This window comes from Sceloporus occidentalis, unplaced genomic scaffold (genome assembly GCF_023333645.1).
Source record: "Sceloporus occidentalis isolate IW3139 unplaced genomic scaffold, rSceOcc1.0.p SCAF_131, whole genome shotgun sequence".
In the NCBI taxonomy this organism is placed as follows: domain Eukaryota; kingdom Metazoa; phylum Chordata; class Lepidosauria; order Squamata; family Phrynosomatidae; genus Sceloporus; species Sceloporus occidentalis.
The window spans coordinates 229666-254341 of record NW_028317111.1 but is presented as its reverse complement, the minus strand read 5'-3'; the positions used below and the strand labels follow the sequence as shown (position 1 = coordinate 254341).

Genomic DNA, 24676 nt, shown 5'->3' with positions numbered 1-24676 from the left:
TGGCGACCCACTCACCTGTTTCACCCCAGAGCAAAGCATCCAAACACTGTCAGTCCTTGGCGTTTGGGAGCGGACTTCCAGAGCTCAGACACAAGGCCCTAGCGTAAGCTGGCTACATTGGCGGAGGTAGCAGGCGTTGCCACACCGCAGCAAGTGCAACCAGGGGGGAGAAACTGCCCTTACCATAAGGGACATTTGAGGCATGACACTAGCCAGGAAGCGAACTGGCAGAGAAGAGACACTGGCACCACCACCAGCAGCAGCAGCAGCAGCATTGGAAAAGGCGAATGAGTGGGCAATTGACGACCCGCTCACCTGTTTCACCCCAGGGCAAAGCATCCAAAAACTGTCAGTCCTTGGCGTTTGGGAGCGGACTTCCAGAGCTCAGACACAAGGCCCTAGCGTAAGCTGGCTACACCGGCGGAGGTAGCAGGCGTTGCCACACCGCAACAAGTGCAACCAGGGGGGAGAAACTACCCTTACCATCAGGGACATTCGAGGCATGACACTAGCCAGGAAGCGAACTGGCATTGAAGAGAGACACTGGCACCACCACCAGCAGCAGCAGAATTGGGAAAGGCGAATGAGTGGGCAATTGACGACCCGCTCACCTGTTTCACCCCAGGGCAAAGCATCCAAGCACTGTCAGTCCTTGGCGTTTGGGAGCAGACCTACAGAACTCAGACACAAGGCCCTAGCATAAGCTAGCTACACCGGCGGAGGTAGCAGGCGTTGCCACACCGCAGCAAGTGCAACCAGGGGGGAGAAACTACCCTTTCCATTAGGGACATCTGAGGCATGATTTCAGCCAGGAAGCGAACTGGCAAAAGATACTGGCACCACCACCAGCAGCAGCGTTGGAAACGGAAAAAGGTGAATGAGTGGGCAATTGACGACCCACTCACCTGTTTCACCCCAGGGCAAAGCATCCAAAGACTGTCAGTCCTAGGCGTTTGGGAGCGGACTTACAGAGCTCAGACACTAGGCCCTAGCGTAAATTGGCTACACCAGCGGAGGTAGCAGGCATTGCCACACCGCAGCAAGTGCAACCAGGGGGAGAAACTACCTTAAACATTAGAGAGAAAAAATTTAACTTTCCAAGCTAAGAGCTGGGTAACCCAATTTGGGCAGATTGAATTTAAGAAAGGCAATCTGCTCCATCAGATGAGGTGCCATGCGTGAGCGCTGTGGACTCAGTATGTTTCCAGTCATAGAAAACACGCGCTCACTTTGAACAGTGGTTGGCGGACATGATAGAAGCTGCTGCGCAACCCATGAGAGTGCAGGCCACACACTCTTCTTTTCATCCCAGTAGCTAAGAGGATCAACATTAGGAGCAGAAGGAACTTCACAGAGGTAAAGTTTGACCATTTCAGCAGCACTACTCTCCTTTCTGCTGCTAGCTCTGTCAGATGGTCCAACTATACTGCCAAGTGCCTCTTCCCAAAACGCAGCTGCTCCACTCAGCTGTGTTGTGCTGCTTGTGGCACTGCTGCTGATGCTGCTGCTAGGGGTAGCAGACCACATCATCTCTTCCTCCTCCTGCACCTCACCCTCCTCGGACAGCATTCCCATTTTACGCTGCCAGTCACGCACCTTGTTGACCAATTGCTCCCGGTAGCTACTGAGAACATTGAATTTCAAAGCTAGCTTTCCCTTAATTCTTGGATCACAAAGGCACGCTAGCATCATTTCGGGACTCTCTTCCATTCGCTTGCGAAGGTGTACTTTTAGCAGATCCTTCAGCTTCCTGACTATGGCTGCTACGTCAGGATGTAGAGTGCCACCTTGAACAGCCTCACGGTTTCCAAGGAACACATCCATCTTGCTGCCTAGATGGGAGAACACTGGGATTACCTGGGCCAGACTGGCAGTGTTTGAGCTTAAATTTTCTGTGGCATCCCTGAATGGTTTAAGGACTGCCACTAGCTGGGCGATCACTGTCCAATCCTCCCTATTCAATGGAGAGGTAATCCCAATATTGTGCTCTGAGGCAAGATTATGGATTGCCCTCTGCTGCTCCAAAATCCTCTCTAGCATGTCTAACGTGGAGTTCCACCGTGTACTGACATCCTGACGTAGGCAGTGTACGGGAAGACCTGACCTCTCTTGCTCTTCCCTCAAAAGTTGGCTAGCCTTAACACTATGGTGAAAGTGCCCAGCGATCTTTCTGCAGCGGGACAGAACTACTGCTGCCACATTAGTTCCTTCTGACATTGCTGCCTTCACTACAAGATGGATGATGTGGGCTGCACAGCGCACACCAACAATATGACCATCTCGCAGCGCTTTCACCATATTGGCACCTCCGTCAGTTACCACAAAACCAACTTCAACATTGGTGCCCGCCTCTGCTCCCACCCAAAGGCTAAACATTTTCCTAATCGCATGCAGAATATTTTGGGAAGTGTGCTTTTCATCCATCACTTCTGCATGGAGAAGGAATGATCGGTAGCCTGCTGCAGCAACTTCCTTAGACACACCGGGCTGCCACCAGTGTGCTGTCAAAGAAAGAAAGGCATGCTGGGCGCTAGGTGCACTCCACAAATCTGTAGTGAAATGAACACACTGACCAGCAGCCTTGGAAAGCTCCTCTTTCACTGCTGCAACACAGGACCGATACAGCGAGGGGACAATGTTCCTGCTGAAAGTGGAACGTGACGGAACTGTGTATTGTGGAGCCACAGCCGCCATCAATTGTTTGAAAGGCTCCCCTTCAATCATGGAGAAGGATGCCCCTCCAACAGCAATGAACTGACCAATAAGTCGCGTTACTTTATTGGCCTGCTGTTTGGGCATCGTTCTCTTGGAGTGGAATGCCCCAAATTCTTCCAGGGTGGGCTGGGCATGCAGTGCTCCAACCTGCCTTGGTCTCTGGCTGCCAGCACTAGTTGCTGCTGCTGCTGCTGCTGCTATTGGCTCAGAAGAAGAAGCTGTTGGGGTTTTTCCACGGCCACCAGCTATGCTGCCTGCACTAAGTTTTACCTCTGCATCTTTCCCCAATAGCACAGCGTTGTGTTGAGTGCTGAGGTGATGCTTCATGCTAGCACTGGTAAAATGGCCAGACACTTTCCCTCTGCTTATTAGCTTCCCACAATGTTTGCACTTTCCATAGCGCCCTTCTTCAACATTTTCAAAGTGCTCCCAAATTGGGGCGCGCATAGCCTTGGAGTGTGCCTTGGGTGCTGCTCTTACTGCTCGGGGTGGATGAACAGAGGCAGAACTAGTGGTGGTGGGACTGGTGGTAACAGTACTGGCCATAGTGGGACTGCTAATTGCTTTAGATTTGCTAGGTTTTGCTGCTGCTGCTGGTGGTGGTGATGGTGATGATCGTAGCGGAGAAGGTGGAGGCTCAGGGGAAAATTGTGCACTAGTCATTTGGACACTGCTCCCTGAGGAATCTGATTCCTGACCACTCATCTCCTCTACTTCCTCTGGCTCATAGTCTAGCTCTTCATTAGCCAGATCGAATGGAATTCCTGCTAGGCTGGAGCTAAGACTGATATCGTCGTGAGACTCGTGACTAGTAGTAGTGCAAGCAGGAAGAATAGACTCTGCACTTGGCCTCTCAGTCTCAGGCTCCTCTGCTACCTCGCTAGGTGGAGTTCCACTATGTGTAGCCCTCTCTCTAACTGTCTTTACAAAAATTTTGTAAGGACTTGGTGGCTTGCTAGAGGTACTAGGAGGACATGGCGTGGCGGTACCAGTGGGAACAGTAGGCGCAGCACTAGTGGTGGTAGAGGCGGGGGTGGTGGTGGTGGTGGTTTTCCCTACAAAGGAATGAGATCGCTTTGGTTTGGGACCCCTCTGAGTCTTGCTGCTAATTTGGCTCTGCTTGGTACCTTGCATGCTGCTGGTGGATGGGGAAGATGCTGCTTGGGGCAAAAGGCACTTCTTTTTAGTCACTGGGCTGGTACTACTTGTGCTACCCTTTAACTTTGAACGTGCTTCTGGTGCTTTAGGCTTTCCGTAAAAAACCATAGAGCTTGTGGGCCTAGCCGCACTACTACTGCCTGCTTTTGGTGCCTTTCCTTTACTTGATGATCCTTCAAGCAATGCTTCCCCAAATGATAAGCGAGAGCTTGGCCTACTTGGCCGACTAGACTGACGCAAAGGCTGCATCTTAGAGCTGGTGGTGGTGCTGGTGGTGGTGCTGGTGGTGGTGGTGGTGGTGGTAGATGGAGCTTGTCCCTCCTTAGTCCCAAAAGGAGGATCCATTTCAAATTTTGTGTTGTGTGTGTAGTGTAGTGTAGTGTAGTGTAGTGTAGTGTTTAAAAAACTATAAAAAAAAAAATAAAAAAATAAAAATAAAAAAAAGGAAAAACGAATTAAAGACAAAAAAATTAGAGGAAGTTCTCTTCAGTGCTACTGCTTAAAAAGTAAAACTATGCACTACTGCACTGTGCTGTGTGCAATCTGCCAAAATCCTAAAGTTATTGAAATTATTAACTCAAGATTAACTATTTAATAACTAGCAGTATTTTATTTTTAATTTGAATTTACACGGGCCTAAGAGCTTAGCCTACCACTATGCTAGCCTAAAGCTATATTTCCTTACTATAAGTCTACCTCTAGGCAGACGCTCTCAAACCCACTAAGCTAAAGTGAGGTTAAATCAGATTCAGTATATGATTTATTAATTAATATTAAGTTATATAATATTAATAGATTAGAACTAATTTACTTATATATTATGTATTATAGATAGAAGAATATAGATTATGAATTAGAATTTAGAATTAGAATTACTTATATTATAGATTATGAATTAGAATATTATTATTTATAATATATTATAGATTAAGATTAAAGAAGATTAGAATTATTTTAGTACTACAGCTAGTAGCTTGAAGCTTTGCTTAGTACAGCTCGTCACAGTCAATTTTTCTTGAAAAGAATTAGAAATAAAATAAAATGTCACAGCAAAACAGTTATCTTCACTGCTTGCTGCACTCACTAGCCCAACAAGTTCACTTCACTGATGGACTGAGGTGAGCAAAACACTAAGGGTACTTTTAATAAAATTGAAATAAAATGTAAAATAAATGAGAAAATCTTTGCAAAACAGTTAACGTCACTGCTTGCTGATCAAAAAAAAACACAGCACTTATGCGGCTGCACTCACTAGCCCAACAAGTTCACTTCACTGATGGACTGAGGTGAGCAAAACAAATGAAATAAAATGAAAGATTAATTAAGAAAAATTGACTTGGTCTCTTACTGTTGCTAAAACAAAGCACAAACTATAGAGCTGCAGCACCAGTACTAATAAGATTAGCTGAACTATACGCTAGTAGTAATTAATTAATATTATTACTTTTATTTATAGCTAATTTAATTAACTATTAAGATAAGAAAGAATTAGAGAATTATTGATATTACTGATTTTAGATTAGACACTAGTAGATGTTCTGAATGTCTACAGTACACTCTACACTAGTATACTATTACTAACTATAACTGACAAATATATATATAATTTTATAATGAATTCAATTATTAATTATATTAATTAATATTACTGATTTTAAATTAGACACTAGTAGATGAATGTCTACAGTACACTCTACACTAGTATACTATAGTATATATATATATGACTGACAAATATATATATATATATAATATTATAATGAACTATTAAATTATAGATTCTATTAAATTGTAATTTATAAATTCTATTTAATTTATTTAAGCAGGACAGGCAATAGGCACTAGTGCCAGCCCAGGGCAAGGGCACCCCAGTGCCACTGAGGCACTGGGTGCACTGTCAACTCAACAGCACTTACACTAAAGTTGATGACAAATTAATTTTAAAAAAATTAAATTAATCAAATTATTATTATTAAATATATTAATTAAGTAGCACTGAAGTGAGGATGAAGTACACAGTGAGAAATGGCAGGCTAAGGCTTACCAGTCTCACACAGAACAGAACAATCTCTCTCTGTAACGCTCGGATGCAGCACAGCAGTGTTGCCAAAGCAGTCACAGCGAAAAATGAATGGATCTCTCAGGCAAGCTCTGGTCTTATAAAGGCGCCTTCAGAATTCAAAAAACAGCAGCACAGGCATTGGACGAGACCCTTAGCGTTACGTCACAAGAGTGAGCTGATTGGACAGACGAGGATCAGCTCACTCCTGTTTGAAATTTTGGCGGTTGCGCGGCAAAAACGAAGACGATCACGAAGAATCTTCGAATCTTCGTGATTGTGAGTCTTCGTCTTCGCCTACGGTTTGCCGGCACTGTATTCTGTTCTACGTTCCTTCGGAACGAACAAAAAAACGGCCTCTTCGTGCTCGTTTTCATGTTCGCCCGAAGACGAATGCACAAGTCTAATTAAAAGTCCCAAAGCCATGGCTCTAACCACATCCAATAAAACACAAAGGTTCCTCGGATCATTTGAGATTTAGGGTGCATCCATATTGCGGGACTAAGAGATCTGTAACAAACCCTTTCTCTAGGCATAACCTGGAAAAGATTGTGTTAGCAGTCGCCGTCTCGTTGAGTATTCTGGCTCGGTACGCAGCAGCTCAATAAGAAAGACACAAGTCGATTTAAAACAAATTCCTGTTGTAGATGGAATATAGGTGACCGTTTAATGAATTCCAGCCTTTCCTTCGGAGTGTAACATTTTGCCCGCGGCATCCAAAGGCCATAATGAAACCTCTCGCTGACTCTTATATTTGATCTCCCTGCGTTGGTTTCATGTTCTTCTTTAGCCAAATGGTGAAAAAGTCATTATGATAACGAGGTTACAGAAGGGATGGCAGGTGGTGGGTTGGAGAGTTAAAAGCGCGGCACAGAAGGTGGACAGGGCATATGGCAAAAGGAGTGGATACAATGTATAAATATATACAATGATACACAAGTATGAAGCATAACAAACATTGGAAATATTTTCTCTTGCACAATGTATTAACCCCTTTCAATCCACCTGGTCTAAAACAGTCAATTTAACAAAGAAACACAGAATTTGACGTCAGGTAAGAGCCATTCAGCCCATCTAGTCTACCAGTTTTTCCTTATGTAGACCTTAACCGGTACTTGGTTATAAATCTTAACCGGTACTTGGTTACGTCTTAGATTCAGGATATATGCCTGTACCATGTCAAAATTCCCTTGCCGTACCTTCCATGGAAAAAAGGGGGCAGCAATCTGAAGGGTGAGCGTTAACCTCCCGGCGGCAATGCCCCTGTGCTCCCTTCCACTTCCAGAAGTACAGGACGGCACGTCCGATACTGACCCTGGCGTCAGGAGCTCTAGTTACGCTCTGTTGCCAGAACACCAGGTATAAAACACAACAAACATAAAATAAAAAAAAATTGATCATCTTGAGATTTGATAACAAACACATTAAGGACTTCATAATTAAGATACAAGAGTGTCGGAATGCTAACACACGACAATAACACCCACCTCTCTGGCATACAAAGTGTTACACTTTCCCTATCCTAACCTGATTACTTTTTTTCTGTCTATGTGACAACAGTAGGTAGCAGGTTAATGTGGTTTTAAACTGCTCCATGCTGGTGATTGCCGAAGATCAGGAGCAGAATACTACTGATTGAAGCTTCTCCCTGCTGGTAATTACAACAGGCAGATTAGAGGAGAACTATTGATCTAATCTGTTCCCTGCTGGTGATCCCTGTGAAGTAGGCTAATATACTACTACAGTACCAGAAATGATTGCTTATATGTTTGTATGGGGTAATTTTTTTTTTAATACGAGATACATTGTAGCATTAGACCTCCTTCCTCATAGAGTAATGGAATGCCAATTGACTGACCTAGTGACCACTACTTTTTAAGGATTAGCATATATCACTCGGCATCTGTAGTCTTACGTGGGCACCAACAAGCAATGCATAGGGTTATCCACTCGAACAAGGACACTTAACACTGACAAATATTCATTCATATTTTCCTGGTTCTGGATAGCTGGTTGAGCTTGGCTTGCTAGTCTAGAGGAGGACTGGTATCCTTCTATGCCGGTGGCTTAAAGTCCAGTCTTGTCGTTTTTGGTTCTTTTGCACACAAGTAAGGGCATTTTGTAGCCAGAATGCCAACCTGGGGCACGTCTTGGGGGTCTACCCATACCACATACCACTACCCAACCCTTGTTCTTGTTGGTCTTGTGGGCCTTAAGATGGCCAATATCTTGTTCACTAGACCAGGAGAACACCAGAAGACACCATGGAGAGTCTTGGATCCCCAACTTTAGAGACTGCTGCAAAAACTTTCCACTATAAAGAGAGTTAAAGGTAAAGAAAGAACCAAGAAGGAGAGAGATCAGTATGGTGCTTTCAAAAACGTTGGCCTTTGCTAGGTTTTGGACATTAGGAGCTTTTTCTTCTATGCTCCTGCTGGATAAAGAATATAACAAAACCCATTATGAATGTCTCCGTTTTACAAAATGACTACTAATCCTCTCACAAGTCCTGCACACCTTGTGCTCTTAAAATTGTTCAAATACCATGACGGTTTTTATCTGGTGACAAAGTTAAGGTTTCTATTGCTTATTGTAACAAAGGCTTGAGACTCTTGTTTTCTAATTCAGTATAGCAGCTTAACACAAGTTGTGCCCGTTCCCTTCTGATATCATCGCTGCATCTGGAAACAGCAGGGAATCACATCAAAGGAATACACTGGGCTGTAATTCATAATTTTCCTAGCTTCTGTATCTATGGTGAAATATATATATATATATATAATATATATATATATATATATATATATATATATATATATATATATATTGCTACACAAAAGCCATAAGACAATTAATTAAGAGAAATAACACACTTTCTTAATTGCCTGGTTAACATGCACACCCCTAACGAGCAAACTGAACACAGAATTATGAATCTGTTTCTGAAACTGCTTACTTTACAAGCAGAATGTTCACACTGTTTTAACAAATAGAGTATTTTGCAACATATGCTTTGCTGTTATAAATGCATGATATAAAGACATTTTTGTTTTAAACATTAGCAAGACTAATTTCCACTCTAACAAAATCATTTTACCCTTATGACCAAATAGTGTTTTGCAGAATATTTTTTTTTCCTTCCTGGAAAAAAAAAAAAGTATTATAATTATTCCCAATCGACATAATATATTATCTCTCTATATCTACTAAAAAAACAAGTACAAGCAGAATGTGCAAACGGGTTTTATAATTCAAGATCAACAAAATTAAACAGCTGTTTTACCCGTATATTCATCATTAAAACAAGAAACTTAATGACGCATTCAAACATTGTTTAGAATCCAGAAGACGATCCAGATCAATTAAAAAGAGTTGCTTTTTATTCTAGAATCTTTGGAAATAGTTGAACTCTACACAGATAAATATTTTAGGATGCATCATCTATAGGAATCCAGAATTTGAATATACATTCTCACATTATTATTATTATTATCTTTTATTTATATAGCGCCAACAACTTATGCAGCGCTTAATACAATACATATATTCAAGGGGTCTGACAAGACTAGAATTGACGGACTAAGACAAACTGATACATTAGGTGGAGAGGGCCCGGCTCGCAAGCTTACAATCTAGAGGATGAAGAACATTGAATGTTAGCAGAAAAGCTCCAGTAGAATAAAGACGCAGTTCTCAGATGACTGTAAATATTGATCTAGAATGCATTTTCATTCCTGTTTTGGTACAGAAGCATCAATAGAATTTTATTTTTCAGTATATAAACCTAATGTTAGCCGACAGGGAATATCTGCTATGCCCTTCCGCAGAAATGATGGTATAGAAAAAAATATTTCTCACTTTTCCGTAGCATAAATGTACAGATGGTCTGCATATGGCATGCGACAATTGCAAGGGAACGCTTTCATGTTATGGCCCGGGGGGATGTTAAGCCAAAGGGCAAATAACGCAAAATTAATTTTTGCTCGCAGGTACCGCTTTCCCAGGGCAAACAAACTCAAATTTATAAAAACCTGTCCTCATAACTGAAACCTTATATGCGACTAATTCATTTAAGTCATAATTTCTATTGTGTCTTTGTTATAACATGATGAACACAATATGAAGTCAATATTACATTTTGATTCCGAGCGCATATTCCTTTTACAGATATTAAAACCTCACCTTGTTGCCAACTATGTTATGCATAGCTCCCAAGTGTCCCCCTCCTTTATAAACACCCCCTCTTTGGGATGATATTCTCTCTTTTCTCCTTTAATGACAATATTTTCTAGGAGCTCAGAATGTTTTCTATTTCTCTGTATTTTTGCCCGATAAGCCTCTATTTAGCCTATAGTTGGCACATAGGGTTGATACTCATCTCCTTCAACTGGAACACTTGTTACCTGCCTGAATTTGCAAATGCAGAATTTCAAGTAAAACATATTAAAAAGCTACAGGTAGTGGCCTGAAATCTTAAAACCCAAGCAATTGTCATCCTTACCAGCATTCCCCTGATCCTACACGAAATAATTTAGTATGGATACATTTATTTTACATAGTGCTTCCCGATCCTTTATCAATAATTTGCACATAAATGAAAACAAATAGTGCTTTTGAAAACATAGTCAACTTATTAAAAGGGAAACCTGTCTTATATGTAAATGCGGACTTGGTATCATGTGTAATAGTATGTGTATACATGCGTAGCGGCCACTAGTCACTTTATCTTAAAACATGTGGACAATACCATTGAATTTTAAACATTCTAATTGTCCCTTGTTGTGTGAATAACACATTATTGTTGTATATATTGGGTAGTAATCAAAGAAAAAAATGTTGTATACATTAAATATAGGAAAAAAAGGAAAATCCTTAGCACGCATATTGTTAACAACTGGTATTTTGATGTGTTAAAGAACCTAAATCAACACTGTGAACCACCTAGGTAGTTCAACTGAACCATGTAGGTAGTTCAACTGAACCATGTAGGTAGTTCAAATGAGCCATCTAGGTAGTTCAACGGTCCAGTGAGTCTCTACAACAGAATCTCTGCTATGGCCTTTTAAAAATAACTTATGTGAAGAGATTTAGGGTCAACTCAAGTTTCCAGGTATAGTGATCATTCTTCATTAAATAAAAACTGGATCCACCTTGCTGAATAATCATATGGATTTGCATGGTATGTTGAGCAGAAGACTACTATAAACCCTGCCTTTAAATCTCATGATTGGAACTGGAATACCATTTGGAGCATTAGTCTGGATTATATGACCCGTTAAAAGCGATAGACAAGTGATGACGATCATAAACCAGGATGCAGAATCAATAAGTACATGTGTTGGTATCATGACAAGCATTGATGTTTATATCTTTTGGTAGACAGGCGGCACTTGGCCAACTTTGTCTATTGGGTGCCGTTCTGATGTTTCACAACCACGACCAAATGTTAAGTGATAAAATTTGCATTTTAATTTACCTTCGCTGTATTAGTTTACATTTCATGTGGGTTGCCCGTAACCAGACTTTCTCCAGTTAATTATAATCTTTACAGTCGACCCCCCCCCACCTTCCGCCACAAAATCAATTCTTGATAATAAAAAGCATGGTCAAGTAATTGAAAACAGACGTGTAGACCTGTGTGAGAAATATGGAGAAAGGAGCTCTCCAGAACAATTACCCAGAGATCATCAAAAGACGGGTCATCATTATTAGTGCGGGGTAACATATACGTTCTTGCACATATACTGAGAGCACTCAATAAATCAACCAGAATATGCCCAAAACTGCTCCACCCATAATGAATCAGCACAGATTCCTAGTTTTTATTCATGCAAATTCACTGTAAAGATATGTGAGAAGACATGGTCCAGAAACCAATAAAAATAAAGGATTTACTACAAATAAGATATCACAAATTAAATTTGAGTAATGTCTCCTAGAATAAGTCAGCATACAAGATGATGCCGGGATTCCGAGTAACAGATATAACAGCTATCACTGTTAGTCCAGAACAACAGCACGAGCCACACTGGGCTACCCACTCACCGTACTTGGGAGGTCTCCGAGTTTGACCTGGAGTCTCCAGGTGAAGCTCTGCTTCTCCGGTTCTCCGGGTCAGTTTCTTTATTCTCCAGATAGGGAGAGACATCTGGCCATTCCCCCTGCTCCCCACACAGTTACTTCACACCAAAGGCTGTCTGGGGAGATCTCTTCCCAAATATACCGGAAAATATGCCCATGACGGGTCTGGACGGTGTGAAATGCCTAATGCACTTTTCTTATGACTTCACATTATACATGCATTTCTTAATAATAAAACTTGATTAGTGGGATCCTTCACTGCCCTTCCACTTTATGGTGATGCTCCCCATTAAAGTAGTAACTTGATGCATTCATGAAGTAACCCCTTAGGTACCAAATGTAATAAACACTGGCATAGGATTTATTTATAAAATAACCTTCCCAGTATATACTGAAAATTTATTCTACAAGAGAAACATCACTACACACTGCTTGTACTGTCACATGCACCTCACATCCACCACTAAATATATGCACGATCGGTAAACAGGGCTGATTTCGCATAATCCCCCCATATGCATTTGCCCATCCCCCACCACAATTTGCCATGCAGGATATGCATTCAGACAAAACTCTGTTATTTTTCACTTCTCATGGCTATAGCTGAGGACTCTCAGGGTTTAACCCAGAGTCTCGGGGTGAAGCATTGCTTCTCCGGGTCTTCAGGTCGCTCTCCCCATTCTTTGGCCACGCCCACTTTTTGCCCAATTCTCCTCCTACTCCCAACTCATTTAATGTTTTCAGGAGCCCTTCACCCCTGTCTGCTATAAATAACTGGATAATGGTTACAAGGCTTAACTTGTTGAACTACTAAGGCATCTCTGACCTGAAAACGCAAAGTTTAAATTTTAAAGGGATGGCTTTGTACCTTCCAGTATCTTTATATTTTTTTCCTAATATAGTACATCTTTCCACCAGGATCTCATCATGTGCTGTTAAAAAGACTTTTCGGGATAACAAATTGGTTACTGACCTGAAGGCTGAATATCTACAGATTAGGAACATGGATGAATAATTGAATAAAAGTAGACTTTAAACAATCATCATGGCCATACCTCTTATTTAATTTGGCAGAAATACTTTTTTTACAGGTATCTTTGGAAAAGATTTCCAACATAAATTTGTAGCAATTAACAGCAGCTTTATCTTAATTATCAGAGCTTAAGCTTCAGGAGGCAGCAATGATAATATAAAAAAAATATTAGTATTACGTACTATATAAAATATGGTACAAAAACCTTATTTTTATTCAAAGTATATATTAGGACGATTGGAATGCTAGTGATTTGTTCTCCTTTGTTAAAAAAATAAAAAACATTCTGCATTTTGTACTAATATTGAATTAATATTTTTACATGTTTCGCAATAAAAATCCTTATAACTTTGAATTATGGGTACAATTCCAAACTCCTCTATTTCTAGATCTTGTTCTAAAAAAAACCAGTGTATGACCCAGGCAGTGACCTCCCTTGGTGCCAAACACAGAGTTAATACGACCATGAAGTCTTTACATTCCCGAGTCCAGGCTTGAAACACACCCTACCAATTTAAAAAAAAAATAAAACACAGTATAGACAGTTTTCCACAATTAGGTCAATTTTGTTCTAAAGTATATAACTAACGACCAATAAAGAGTAGAGGTTTTAGCCGTATTAGTCCAGTGGTGTCAATATGAAATAACAGATGAAATAATACTTTTTTTTATTGGACTAACAGAATTTTGGAATGACAAGCTTTCGGGAGTCAAGACTTGAGAAAGGGTGTAAAGCTCCCGAAAGCTTGTCATTCCAAAATTCTGTTAGTCCAATAAAAAAGGTATTATCAGAAGATACTTATTTCATCTGTTAGACCAATAAAAATAAATGTTTGTGCCCTTGGCTATTAGTTTTTTTAATTGTATGTGTTTATATTACTATCATTATTGTTTAAATAATTAGTTCTAATAAATATAATTCAGAAGAATATAATTTTTTTCATTAATAAAAAATAATTTCTGTCCTCAGTTCTAGTCTGAGAAAGTTGTAAAGATTTTCCAAAAACTAAAAATAATTCTATATTTTGGCCTTGCCATTTTCCTAATTATTTATAATTTATATTAAATGCATTCATTTATACCAGCTAGCTGAATTCGGTGTATCGTAACTAAAAATATATATATTTTATAACTGGTGTTTTATTCAAGCTAATTAACACGACCTATTTTATAAATTTATAATTAAAGGCAAATTCAGGTCATCACATGTAGGTTATTTTAAATGACTCTATTTCCTCTGAATAATGAGTCTTATTTTAGAAAGAGGAAAAAAAAATGTAAAAAAAGTACATACATTAAAGGACAAAATATTTTTTTTTTAACTCTGACAATCCAAAGGGTAAAGTTTCAAATCACAGCTTGAATAAAAAATATAATAACAATATTAACAAAAACAAGACTAAATATGCATAATCTACTTTAAAAAACTGACTCCTTTTTTTAAACTATAATAACCTTTACAACTCAGTGAAGTCTCAGTTTTTAGGGTCTAATATCCTAATTGAGCAATTACCTTTACTTTGTGCCGTTCCAGAGAACTTACTTTAAATGGGCAATCAATCACTAAATTAGTTTATTATAGCTTGAGCTTTTAGGATTTAGGGTAGCTAATCAGTGTCTAAGTGTGGCAGAGATAACTTAAATATGATGGCCGTGCTAAGGCGAGTGCAGTGGGTGATTGAGGCACCCAGTGAGCTCCATGGATAATGGGAGAGAGAGTGAGTGTGTATGTACACTGTTTGGTGTTAGAGTGAGTGTGTGGATACTGTTAGCATGGGTGTGTGTGTTAGTGTATTTTGCTTGATTGTCAGGTGAGCCTAGGGTTAGTGGTGCATGTATGTGTTAGTGTATAGTGTTAGAGTGAGTTTGTGTGTTAGGATGAGTGTGTTTTAGTACAAGGTGGAGTGGCGCAGAAGAAATACTGCATCCAGGTGCTACTAACCCTAGACCCACCCCTGTCATGTAGATCCTCAGAACAAGAATTTGAGATGGCTATTCCCAAAAAAGTATTTTAAGAGTTTTTTATGGATGTTTATATTGCTATTTTAATAGGTAAACTTTAGTGTAAGGTGTTGCAAACGGTAGACTTTTGGAAAAAAATAATATAGTCTCTTAAAATTGATGTTCTGCCAGGTCCTACATGCCCTCTGGGGCCCTGCTGTGGGGGCTCACGTGCCGTCGCATCCCCTTGTATCGGCGACTTTGTCGGTGTGGAGGGCTACGGGGCGTAGGGCCGGTCTCTCTTCGTCACCATCGCCCATGCTGCCTCTCTGGGACAACCCGGACTTTGCTCCGGGTCGGCTCTGGGGGCCTGAGGGGTACGCGGGACTCCCCCTGCCCGTCCGGGCTCGGGACCTGCTGGCGGGTGGGTCGGTCAAGGCACTTGGGGACCTGCGCCCCGCCGCTGGATTTTCTTGGTCTGCCCGATTTGCACACCACCAGGTTACGCACTACCTCAACACCCTTCCCAACCGCCAACATTTACACAGGGACCTGACCAGTTTTGAGACTTGGTGCTCAGGTGAGCACTCCCCTAGGGGTGGCATCTCTTTGCTCTACTCCCTGCTCCAGACCGCTTTGCACACTTCGAGGCCTTCCTTCTGCACGAGTTGGGAGTCCTTGAGCGCTGAGGCTCTTACAGATGAGGACTGGGAAAAGATATTCATTCTCACTCACAAAAGCTCGAGGGCGACTAGGGTGCAGGAAACTAATTATAAACTTTTGACCCACTGGTATCGCACGCCTCAGAGGCTACACCTTATGTTCCCCGGTTGCTCGGATAGATGCTGGCGATGTGATGGGGATGTGGGCACGATGCTGCACCTGTGGTGGGATTGCCCCCGGATCCAGCCGTTTTGGAAGGAGGTCCACCGTGTGATCTCGGAGCTCTCAGACTCACCTCCCCCTTTTCATGCATTGTCGATGCTTTTGCACCACACTCCTCATTCTCTCTCCCACTATAAACGCTCGGTTGTGCGTCATCTTCTTGATGCGGCCAAGGGCCTCATTCCTTTGTATTGGAAGCAAGCGTGCTCTCCGCCAATCCGGGAGTGGATGTCCAGGGTTGGGGATGTTCGTAGGGTCGAGGATCTCTCCGCTGTTTCTTTGAGGCAGAGGGAGAGGTACACGGCCACTTGGTTTCACTGGCTCTCTTTTGTGCACCCTCATGATATATAGTTGGGCCTCTCCTCCGTCCACCTTTTGCGCTCTGTGTTCTCGCTGACACTGTGTATGGGACTCTCCTTTTCATGGTCTATCGTGGGGCCTGCGTGCCCCCTCGCATTTCTGGGATTGTCGTTTCTGCTGTAACCCCTGCGCGGGTTCTTATGCCCTTTTTGTTTTGATGTTCTGCTGCTGTGTATGGACGTGTATACCTGTCCCCTTCCCGTCCCCCCCCCTTTTTTTTTTTTTTTTTTCCTTCTGTATCCTCTCCCCAACCCTACTCCCATAAACGTACTACAAAATTCAATAAACGTTGATTTAAAAAAAAAAAAAAATTGATGTTCTGGATTTTGGATTTTTGCATTTTAAATAGAAGAAAACATGATTGTGTCTTATTTCAACTTTCTTCTTCCTCCTACACATCTTTTATTGCCCATTATTTTATTATTTAAAGGGTAAGTTACAAACATTCCCACTTATAGAGGGCATCATTTGTATACCCATTAGACAGAAATTATTAGATCTTAGGGTGATATCCTTATCCTCCACACCAGCCATCCCTGTACTAAAGGCTCAATACACCAGGGTATTATTTTGAATTTTGGTAAACTGGTGATAACACCAATTTATAGTTATGTACCATGTGTATAGTATCTAACAATGTATGATTGTGCTTTATTATTACGCAAATAGTATTTATTATATTAGCAGATATTATATTTGCACAATGAGAAAAAAAATATATCAAAAGTAACACTCCGGATCAACAGATATTTTTCGTTACTTTTAAACCAAAAGTAAGAAAAATGAGGTGCGAAGAATAATACTAGCGAGACCCCGCGTCTGCGACAGTTTATCATTCTGCTAGACCCACATGGTCTGTTGTGGTATATCATGGTGTCCATAACTGTAGAGTGTCACCCTCACCCATTCTACACTGTGAAGTGCGCGGATTAATGGGTTTGACAGCAAAATAGCAGGGTTGCTATGCTAGAACAGTATAACATATCTGAAACAAGTAACCACACTTGTATAAAACTAAGTGCCCGTGCTACGGGCCTCATAAAATGTAGATACATTGAACTACAAACCATGCGATCATGAGCTGGGGAGCTATAAATGTGTTACCCTCTGTTCTAGAGGCTTCACTATAGCCCAGTCTCATGCTGACCTTATACATAACAGGGTACTACAGCTGACTATAGACCAGCAATCAATGACTTCCAGAAGCCAATATTGTTCATGTAGACATCTCCTGGAGCTTTAGGCATTTACTACACACTTAGCAAAATGCCACAAATTACCGTATATTCTATACGTGCCACAATACTGCAGTTGTGTGATCCTTTTTACACACATCCACGTGTTTCAGAAGCATCTCAAAGCATATGCCCATTCTAAAACATCCACAGCCATACGGCCGTACTTGATTCTGGAGAGATCACTAAAGCTCTAGTCACAGTAGTGTATCTGCTCTAGAAGCATCAGTGTAATGTCACAATAATACTATAGACAGGTTTATGTTGAGGGAATCATGAACGCAAAAACATTATTTCTTTGGATCATTTTCACCAAATAAAAGGTTAAAAACAGAACAGCGGTAAATTTAATGCATTTCTAGCAACAAAAAATACACATATAACGTAGATGTATGTCTTAAGATTCCAAACTATGGAATATTTTCAATATTTTACAATCCAAGCGCTCGATAATTAGAAATCATCTTGTGGTTTAACTTCTCTTGAACTAATAGACCTAACATGGAAGATGGTCATTTATATTCCTTCTACCAAAAATTTAATATTAAGTTATATTTTTTACAGAATAGAAAATTAGCCAGGTGAACCCTTAAGCCATGTTGGTGCAGTGCTGTCACAGGCCCTCTGGAGGTACAGCCAAAAAAGAACTGGTTAAAGAACTCCTGAACTAGGAGATACAGCATTCTTTTTGAGATGGAATAGAAAAAATGAAGATACATTTGTCATCTAAAAGAAATATCAGAAAACCAATTTCCCATCTCTTTAATACATCGCTCTCTCTGTATAAATTCATTTTCAAACAACGCAGTGCAGGCGGGGAGACTAAGAAACTTTTATGCTATTACAGCTGTGTTCTGGGTAGACACTTTATGATACTGAATGTGCGCTTCGGTACAGGAAAATATACATTACTGGAAAAGTGGAAACATAGCCCACTGGTGGTTTTTAATTCTAAAGTGTCTTAAATGAATTTATAGTGTTAAATAGGCTTAAGTATATATATATATATATATATATATATATATATATATATAGATAGATAGATATATATATATATATATACATACAACCTGGATATTTCAGCATAGATGTCTCCAGACATAAAGTAAAGCATATATATATTGGGGTTATTGTCCACAATATATATATATATATATATATATATATATATATATATATATATACATACATACATACTATAGATATATTTATATAAAATATATTATGCATTATATATATATACACTGTATAAATATACACTATATATACTGTATATGTAGATATTTATATATATATTTACACACTATATATATATATATATATATATATATATATATATATACGCACACAAATATATAAATACATAGTTATATATATATACAATATATACACTGTATCCATATATATATATATTTACACAATGTATATATACTGTCCCTGCAAGGCCTCCTGGATCTGGAAAATCATATTCACATGCATAGTTATTTAATCTCAGTATTCAAACATGTGGCTTCCCTATACTTTGACATAGGGTACTATTGCTGAATCTAAATGGAATCTAATTAAACAAGCCTTTTGAAGCCGGACTTCACAAGCATATTTCTATCCATCATTCTCATGATTCATTGATTCCATATCAATAGAACCTTACAATGCTGAACCATAGCAAGGAGCAGAGATCCCCATTCATGAAAGCAGCAGAAGCACACTGTGGACAGAAGCCTCATACCTTTAATTTAGTGTTGGGATAGCTGACTTGCACCTTGGCTGTTGTCTTATTGGAGAGAGCAGCCTGCCTGAGGTCCTCCAGCACTGAAATGATCTCATCCAAGACACATTTCTTCTCCTCATTGCCCAACACACACAGATGGGAAAAAGTGTAATTGTAACCTTTGTGGTTGACTCTCATCTCCAGCACAGCTTGGTGAATGCGGAGTATGTGCTCAGCCTGAAGCAGTATGTTCCCACCAGGTCTGGACACCAGGATCACCCTGCCATATCTCCCAGGGGTGTGCAAGTCAGAGTAAAGCTGCTTCTTGGACTGGTCCAGGGGGAAGAGGCTGCTGGCCAGGCTCCTCTCTATCTTGGCCAGGCTGTGGCTAGGGGCTACCAGGGATTCCAAGTCTGTCTCAGTCTTGTAACGACTCAAAAACAGGAAGCCAAAGATGATGGTGAGGACTGCTGGGACAGTAAGGAAAAAGACAGGGTGCCTGCTGACAAATAAGCCCAGCTTGTAGAAGAATGACTTGAGACCTCTGTGGATCACCTGCTGCAGCATCCTCCTGCAGATCCTGCTTGCTAATGCTCCAGAGCTCCTGAAGAAACACATGGACAATGTGGTGGGGGTGCTTTGCCTTCCTTGTGATCTTCTCCTACTCCTCTCAAACACTGCAGCAAGTAGCAGCAAGCCTGCCAAATATTGATCTAAGGGGACTCCTGATTTAAAGACAAGACTGCCCCCCTCTTCTCCCTTCAGTCTCAGCTGTGCTGATCACTGGTTGCAGTGCTGGAATATCTGCTGGTGCAGTAACACCAGCTCCCTCTCTCTCTCTCTCACCCTGATCCAAAAGCTCCAAATGCCCATAAATTCTAGCTGATGGATGCCTTCAAATAGAAACATGTGGTCTGCTTGGTTTCTTTTCAAGGCACAGATTGATAATACAAGTCAGCTGAACAATAAGGAGAGAAATTATTGCACTGCAAACACCAGCCCCTGCTATTGCAATGCTCTGGGGATATAGGAAGATTAAATCCATTTTACTGCAGTGTGGTTGCAATGCACTGCAGGAGGGGTTAAGTAGCTCTCCTTTTTTTTTTTTGCTGGTGTTCCACACACTACCCTCTGTTGATGGGAATCCCTGCTCTTGCATGCAGAATTCTGCAGCATAGAACATTCACTGGCTATTGTGGAGGACAGAACAGACACATTACATATGCTGGATTACCTTTTGGATGAAGATACAATAGACATCTCATGATACATTGTTTTAAAGATGCAAGCACAGAAATAACATTGCATTTGCACAGTGTGCCTTGTGGTGTTGTGTTATTATTAAATAACTAAAGATTGTGTGTTTATAAATACAATGGTAAACAAAGGAGGTGTTTTTTTTAAGGTAGGATTATTTTTCACATTTTCTAAATCATTTATTTTGCTGAGAGATCAGTGGATTCAGAATGGGGAAAGGTAATAATATAGGTGGATTATGCTCAGCCATGTGTACCTGCATATTCTTTTTGTGCAGATGTATTTAACCATCTAAGCAACGATTGCAATAAATACATGTACTACTCGTGAGTGTATAGGGCATCGTGTGTATATGTATGTACAACTGCTGGTTAATATATTATATTAAAAAGTATTTTTACTTTGTAAATTTATATTTTGAGAATAGAAAATGGAATCAGAAGGGTGACATATGTAACAGCAAAATTATACATTTAATGCATGCTGCATGGATATATATATATATATATATATATATATACCGATCAGCCATAACATTATGACCACCTGCCCAATATTGGGTAGGTCCCCCTTTTGCCCTGACCCGTCGAGGCATGGACTCCACTAGACCTCTGAAGCTGCGCGGTGGCATCCGGCACCGAGACGTTAGCAGCAGGTCCTGTAAGTCCTGTAAGTTGCGAGGTGCGGCCTCCAGGGATGGTAATCGACGCACCCGGCCATCCATGCGATGTGGAGATGTTTTGACCCAGTCTTTTCACCATCACAATTTGGCTCTCGTCAAAGACGCTCAGATCCTTACGTCGACCATTTTTCCTGCTTCTAACATTAACTTAGAGGACGAAATGTTCACTCGCTGCCTAATATATCCCCCAATGACAGGCGCCATGATAACAAGATTATCAGTGCTATTCACATCACCTGTCAGTGCTCAGAATGTTATGGCTGATGGGTGTATATATATAATTATAATTCTAGCTATGCACATAAGTATATAAATATGTATGTTATATATATATATATATATATACTGTATCTAAGAACATAGACTTTGATTGTAAATAGGAACCGCGTGGCATTCACAGACTTCAATTTAGAAGATCATGACTATTTCTGCCCTGTCGGGACTTGTTATATAATGAAATATTTGTATATGTAGGGCTGTATGTATGTAGACTCACTAAGGAGGTAAGTACACGTGCACACACTAAGAAGTATCATACAATAATACACAAATGTACCTGATGAAGGACCAGCGTGACGTACTTTAAGACCAGCAGCAGCCTTATACCGTAAGTGAGGCCGATGGCTCCATATGGATGGCCGCACGTTAAACTGTAATGCTAACATAGAATGTGGCTGAGCATTTCCAGCCGGCAGCTGTATAATGAAGTATGGGGCACTGTTGGCCAGTGGCCCACCGGGCATTTGCCCAGTGTGTTAGATGGCGAGTCTGGGCCTGACCTGATGCATATCCTTTACTGTGTCCCCATACTAATGGTCAACTATATATATAATCCACACCTTGTGAATTGAGGTAGTAAAAACTTATGTTCCTATGGTTTAAAAGGCACCGTGTAACCACATGGTAGCTGACATCAATGCAAAGGGGTGACAGTATACATTTTATTTTGATCCATAAACACTATTGCATGGGCTTACTAAGTGTGTCAATGACCTGCAAGATTTATTTTTCGGCAAAAGTTACAAATCCATCATAAGCATGCAGTATAATGTAAATAAAACCATTAAAAAATCCTTAAAATAGTTTTCATCCGCAGATATGTGAAATGGGAGTTATCCATTGAATAATACAAGGAGCTCCACGGCTTGACATCCACAGAATCACGTTAGTCATATATTTATGGAATTGCATTAGTCATAATATTCAGATGCCCAGCAAGTCATTAGGGGCACGATCAACATTTTTATAATTACTAAATTATTTCACCCCAAGAAGAAAACATGGCTGCAGAGCCCCGCTTCTTGATCAGCATGAGAGTATCAGAAAACAAAGCTTCCCCCGTCTTCAAACAAGATAAAACAAAGATAAATTAAAAATAATAAAAACAAAACATAACACTAAAAATAAACAAGTATTAAGAGGAACCCATGTGATATCGCGATGACATCATAATGTTCCAGTGGATCATCTCTAGGTTTATAAGAATTCCTGCATATGGAAAAATAAACGTCTGTGAATTACTGAACTAAGCTCCCACAGTACCTGAGTATAAATCCCATCTGGTCCACGTACTTTTATTACCATTAGTGTATTAAATCACTCTTCAATTCTTTCCCGAGTCAGCCATGGAAATGATGATGATGGCAAAGTTATAGCCTCCTTTTGGGATACATGGGGTGTTTAATAAATTAATACATTTTATAAATTAAAAACCAAATGGATTATTTTTTTTTTTTTAAAGTATGGAAATACCCCATAAATTCCAAAACAAGACTATAACTTTGCCATCATCATTTACAGGAGTGATTTAATACGCTAATTGTTAATAGAGCACTTTGACCAGATGGGATTTATCCTCAAGTACTGCGGGAGCTTAGTTTCAAAAATTCACAGATCTTCAATTGTCATTTTTTTAGGGATTCTTTATTTTTTTTGTAAATCAAAGGTTTTTTTTTAAACAACATATGAATACATAAAACAGTGGGAAAGCGGGGAGGGGGGGGGAGGGAAAAACAAAAAGAGGACATCCAAGGGAGATAAAAGTACAGAGCAAAGTCCGGGCGCAGCAGGATAGTCCATATTACAAAAACAACAAGCATGGTAACAGCCCAGTCAAGGAAGAGAGAGAGCGTCAGCAATCGGCAAAACAAAATCGATTAGGCTAATAGTGTTTGAGTGGAAGGATATGTCAAGAACCGGGACCAATAGAACCGGGTCCGACGATGCCGTTCACTGAGATGATCAGATCTGGCCACCGACTCTTCCATAGCCAGCATATTCTCAGTCCTCATAACCCATTCCCTAAAAGAATGTGGAGGGGAATCAACGTTTTAGCCTCGTTCAGTAAGTGCCTAACCACTTTACATAATCCAAGAGGCTATTATTAAACACCTTATCTAATACCTGGTGTTACCAAGACAGTAGACAATGAGACAAAAGAAAGGAATACGAATATTGCCTTTCTAATGTGTTGATCAAATAAAAGTCCACTAGGGGCGCTCGTGTGTCCGGTTTCAATTACATAGGGAACAGAAAAAAGTAAAAACACTAATAGTGTAGTAAAAACGTAGATATTTCTCTATTTGTAGTTTCCAAATTTTACACTCACAATCTACATGAGTTGATTGTAATTTGTCGATCAGAACTATTATATCTACATTAGAGCGTTTGGTATGCGGAGCGAAGCGAAGGCTTTCAAGAGCAAGTAAATGAATGATACAAAGATCTGGAGGCTGAAAAGAAACCAAACTATTTAAAGATGATGTTATAGTGCATTCGTAAGTAAACAGAATGAATGAAAGTGTTTGCAGTGTGTAGATCCAGTGAAATTCCCAGAAACAGCATTTCGGCCTGCCAGGGATCTGCACGCTCAGGAAAGGCGCTTCTGATTACGTCTTTTATATCCAGTAATGATCCTGAATAGAAGGGTCGAATGGTTCTTTTCTGCTTTCAAACTCTATGTTGCTCATGAGCGCTGGAATGACATCATATCGCAGTACTCTGCAAACAAGGGGACGCAGGGTACAGTAGGCGATGGGAGGCAAGGCACAGTCCTGCATAGTGTAAATTGGCTGTATATATGGGGGGGATCGGCGATCTTCTTTGCAACCGACCCCATTGCCCAAAAGGGCTGTAGAGGGTCTGTGCCCGTTGTACCCAGCCTACGCCACAATTCCACATTGTACACAACAGCACTTAAGCAGTTAAGAGGTTATAAACGAGCTAAACCGTAAATGTATTTATTTCCACAAAGAACTCCATTTGGGATGCAGCTTTTAAAGAAATCAAAGTTTGTCCATATTGCCAGCTTTAAGCGCAGCGTAATTACACACTAAATACCGACAACAAGTGGTTAGAGGGAATTTTATTACACACTATTAAATAACCAATTCCACCCAGTAAATAACGAGTAATTAATGAGATGAAAGCTTTGCAGGCGTCTTGCGCGGTGTCAGCTTAGGACAGTAACCAGTACACAGCAACTAAGTAGCTGTTAAGCCCATTGTGCGGATATCATCAATATCATCATATGTCACCAGTATCTATCTATCTATCTATC

At 40.4% G+C, this 24676-nt stretch overlaps 1 protein-coding gene across 2 annotated transcripts in view; it reads right to left on the bottom strand.

Moving 5' to 3' along the window:
• The window catches only part of LOC149281472 (patched domain-containing protein 4-like), a 57400-nt gene extending 37604 nt beyond the window's left edge, over positions 1-19796 (bottom strand). Inside the window, exon 1 of one of the 2 annotated variants that reach the window (XM_089499252.1) lies at positions 19197-19796. In XM_089499252.1, coding sequence (XP_089355378.1) covers positions 19197-19796 — 600 coding nt within the window. The remainder of the gene's footprint in view (positions 1-19196) is intronic. The other variant, XM_089499253.1, reaches the window with a different exon arrangement.
• Between the last annotated feature and the right edge of the window lie 4880 nt (positions 19797-24676).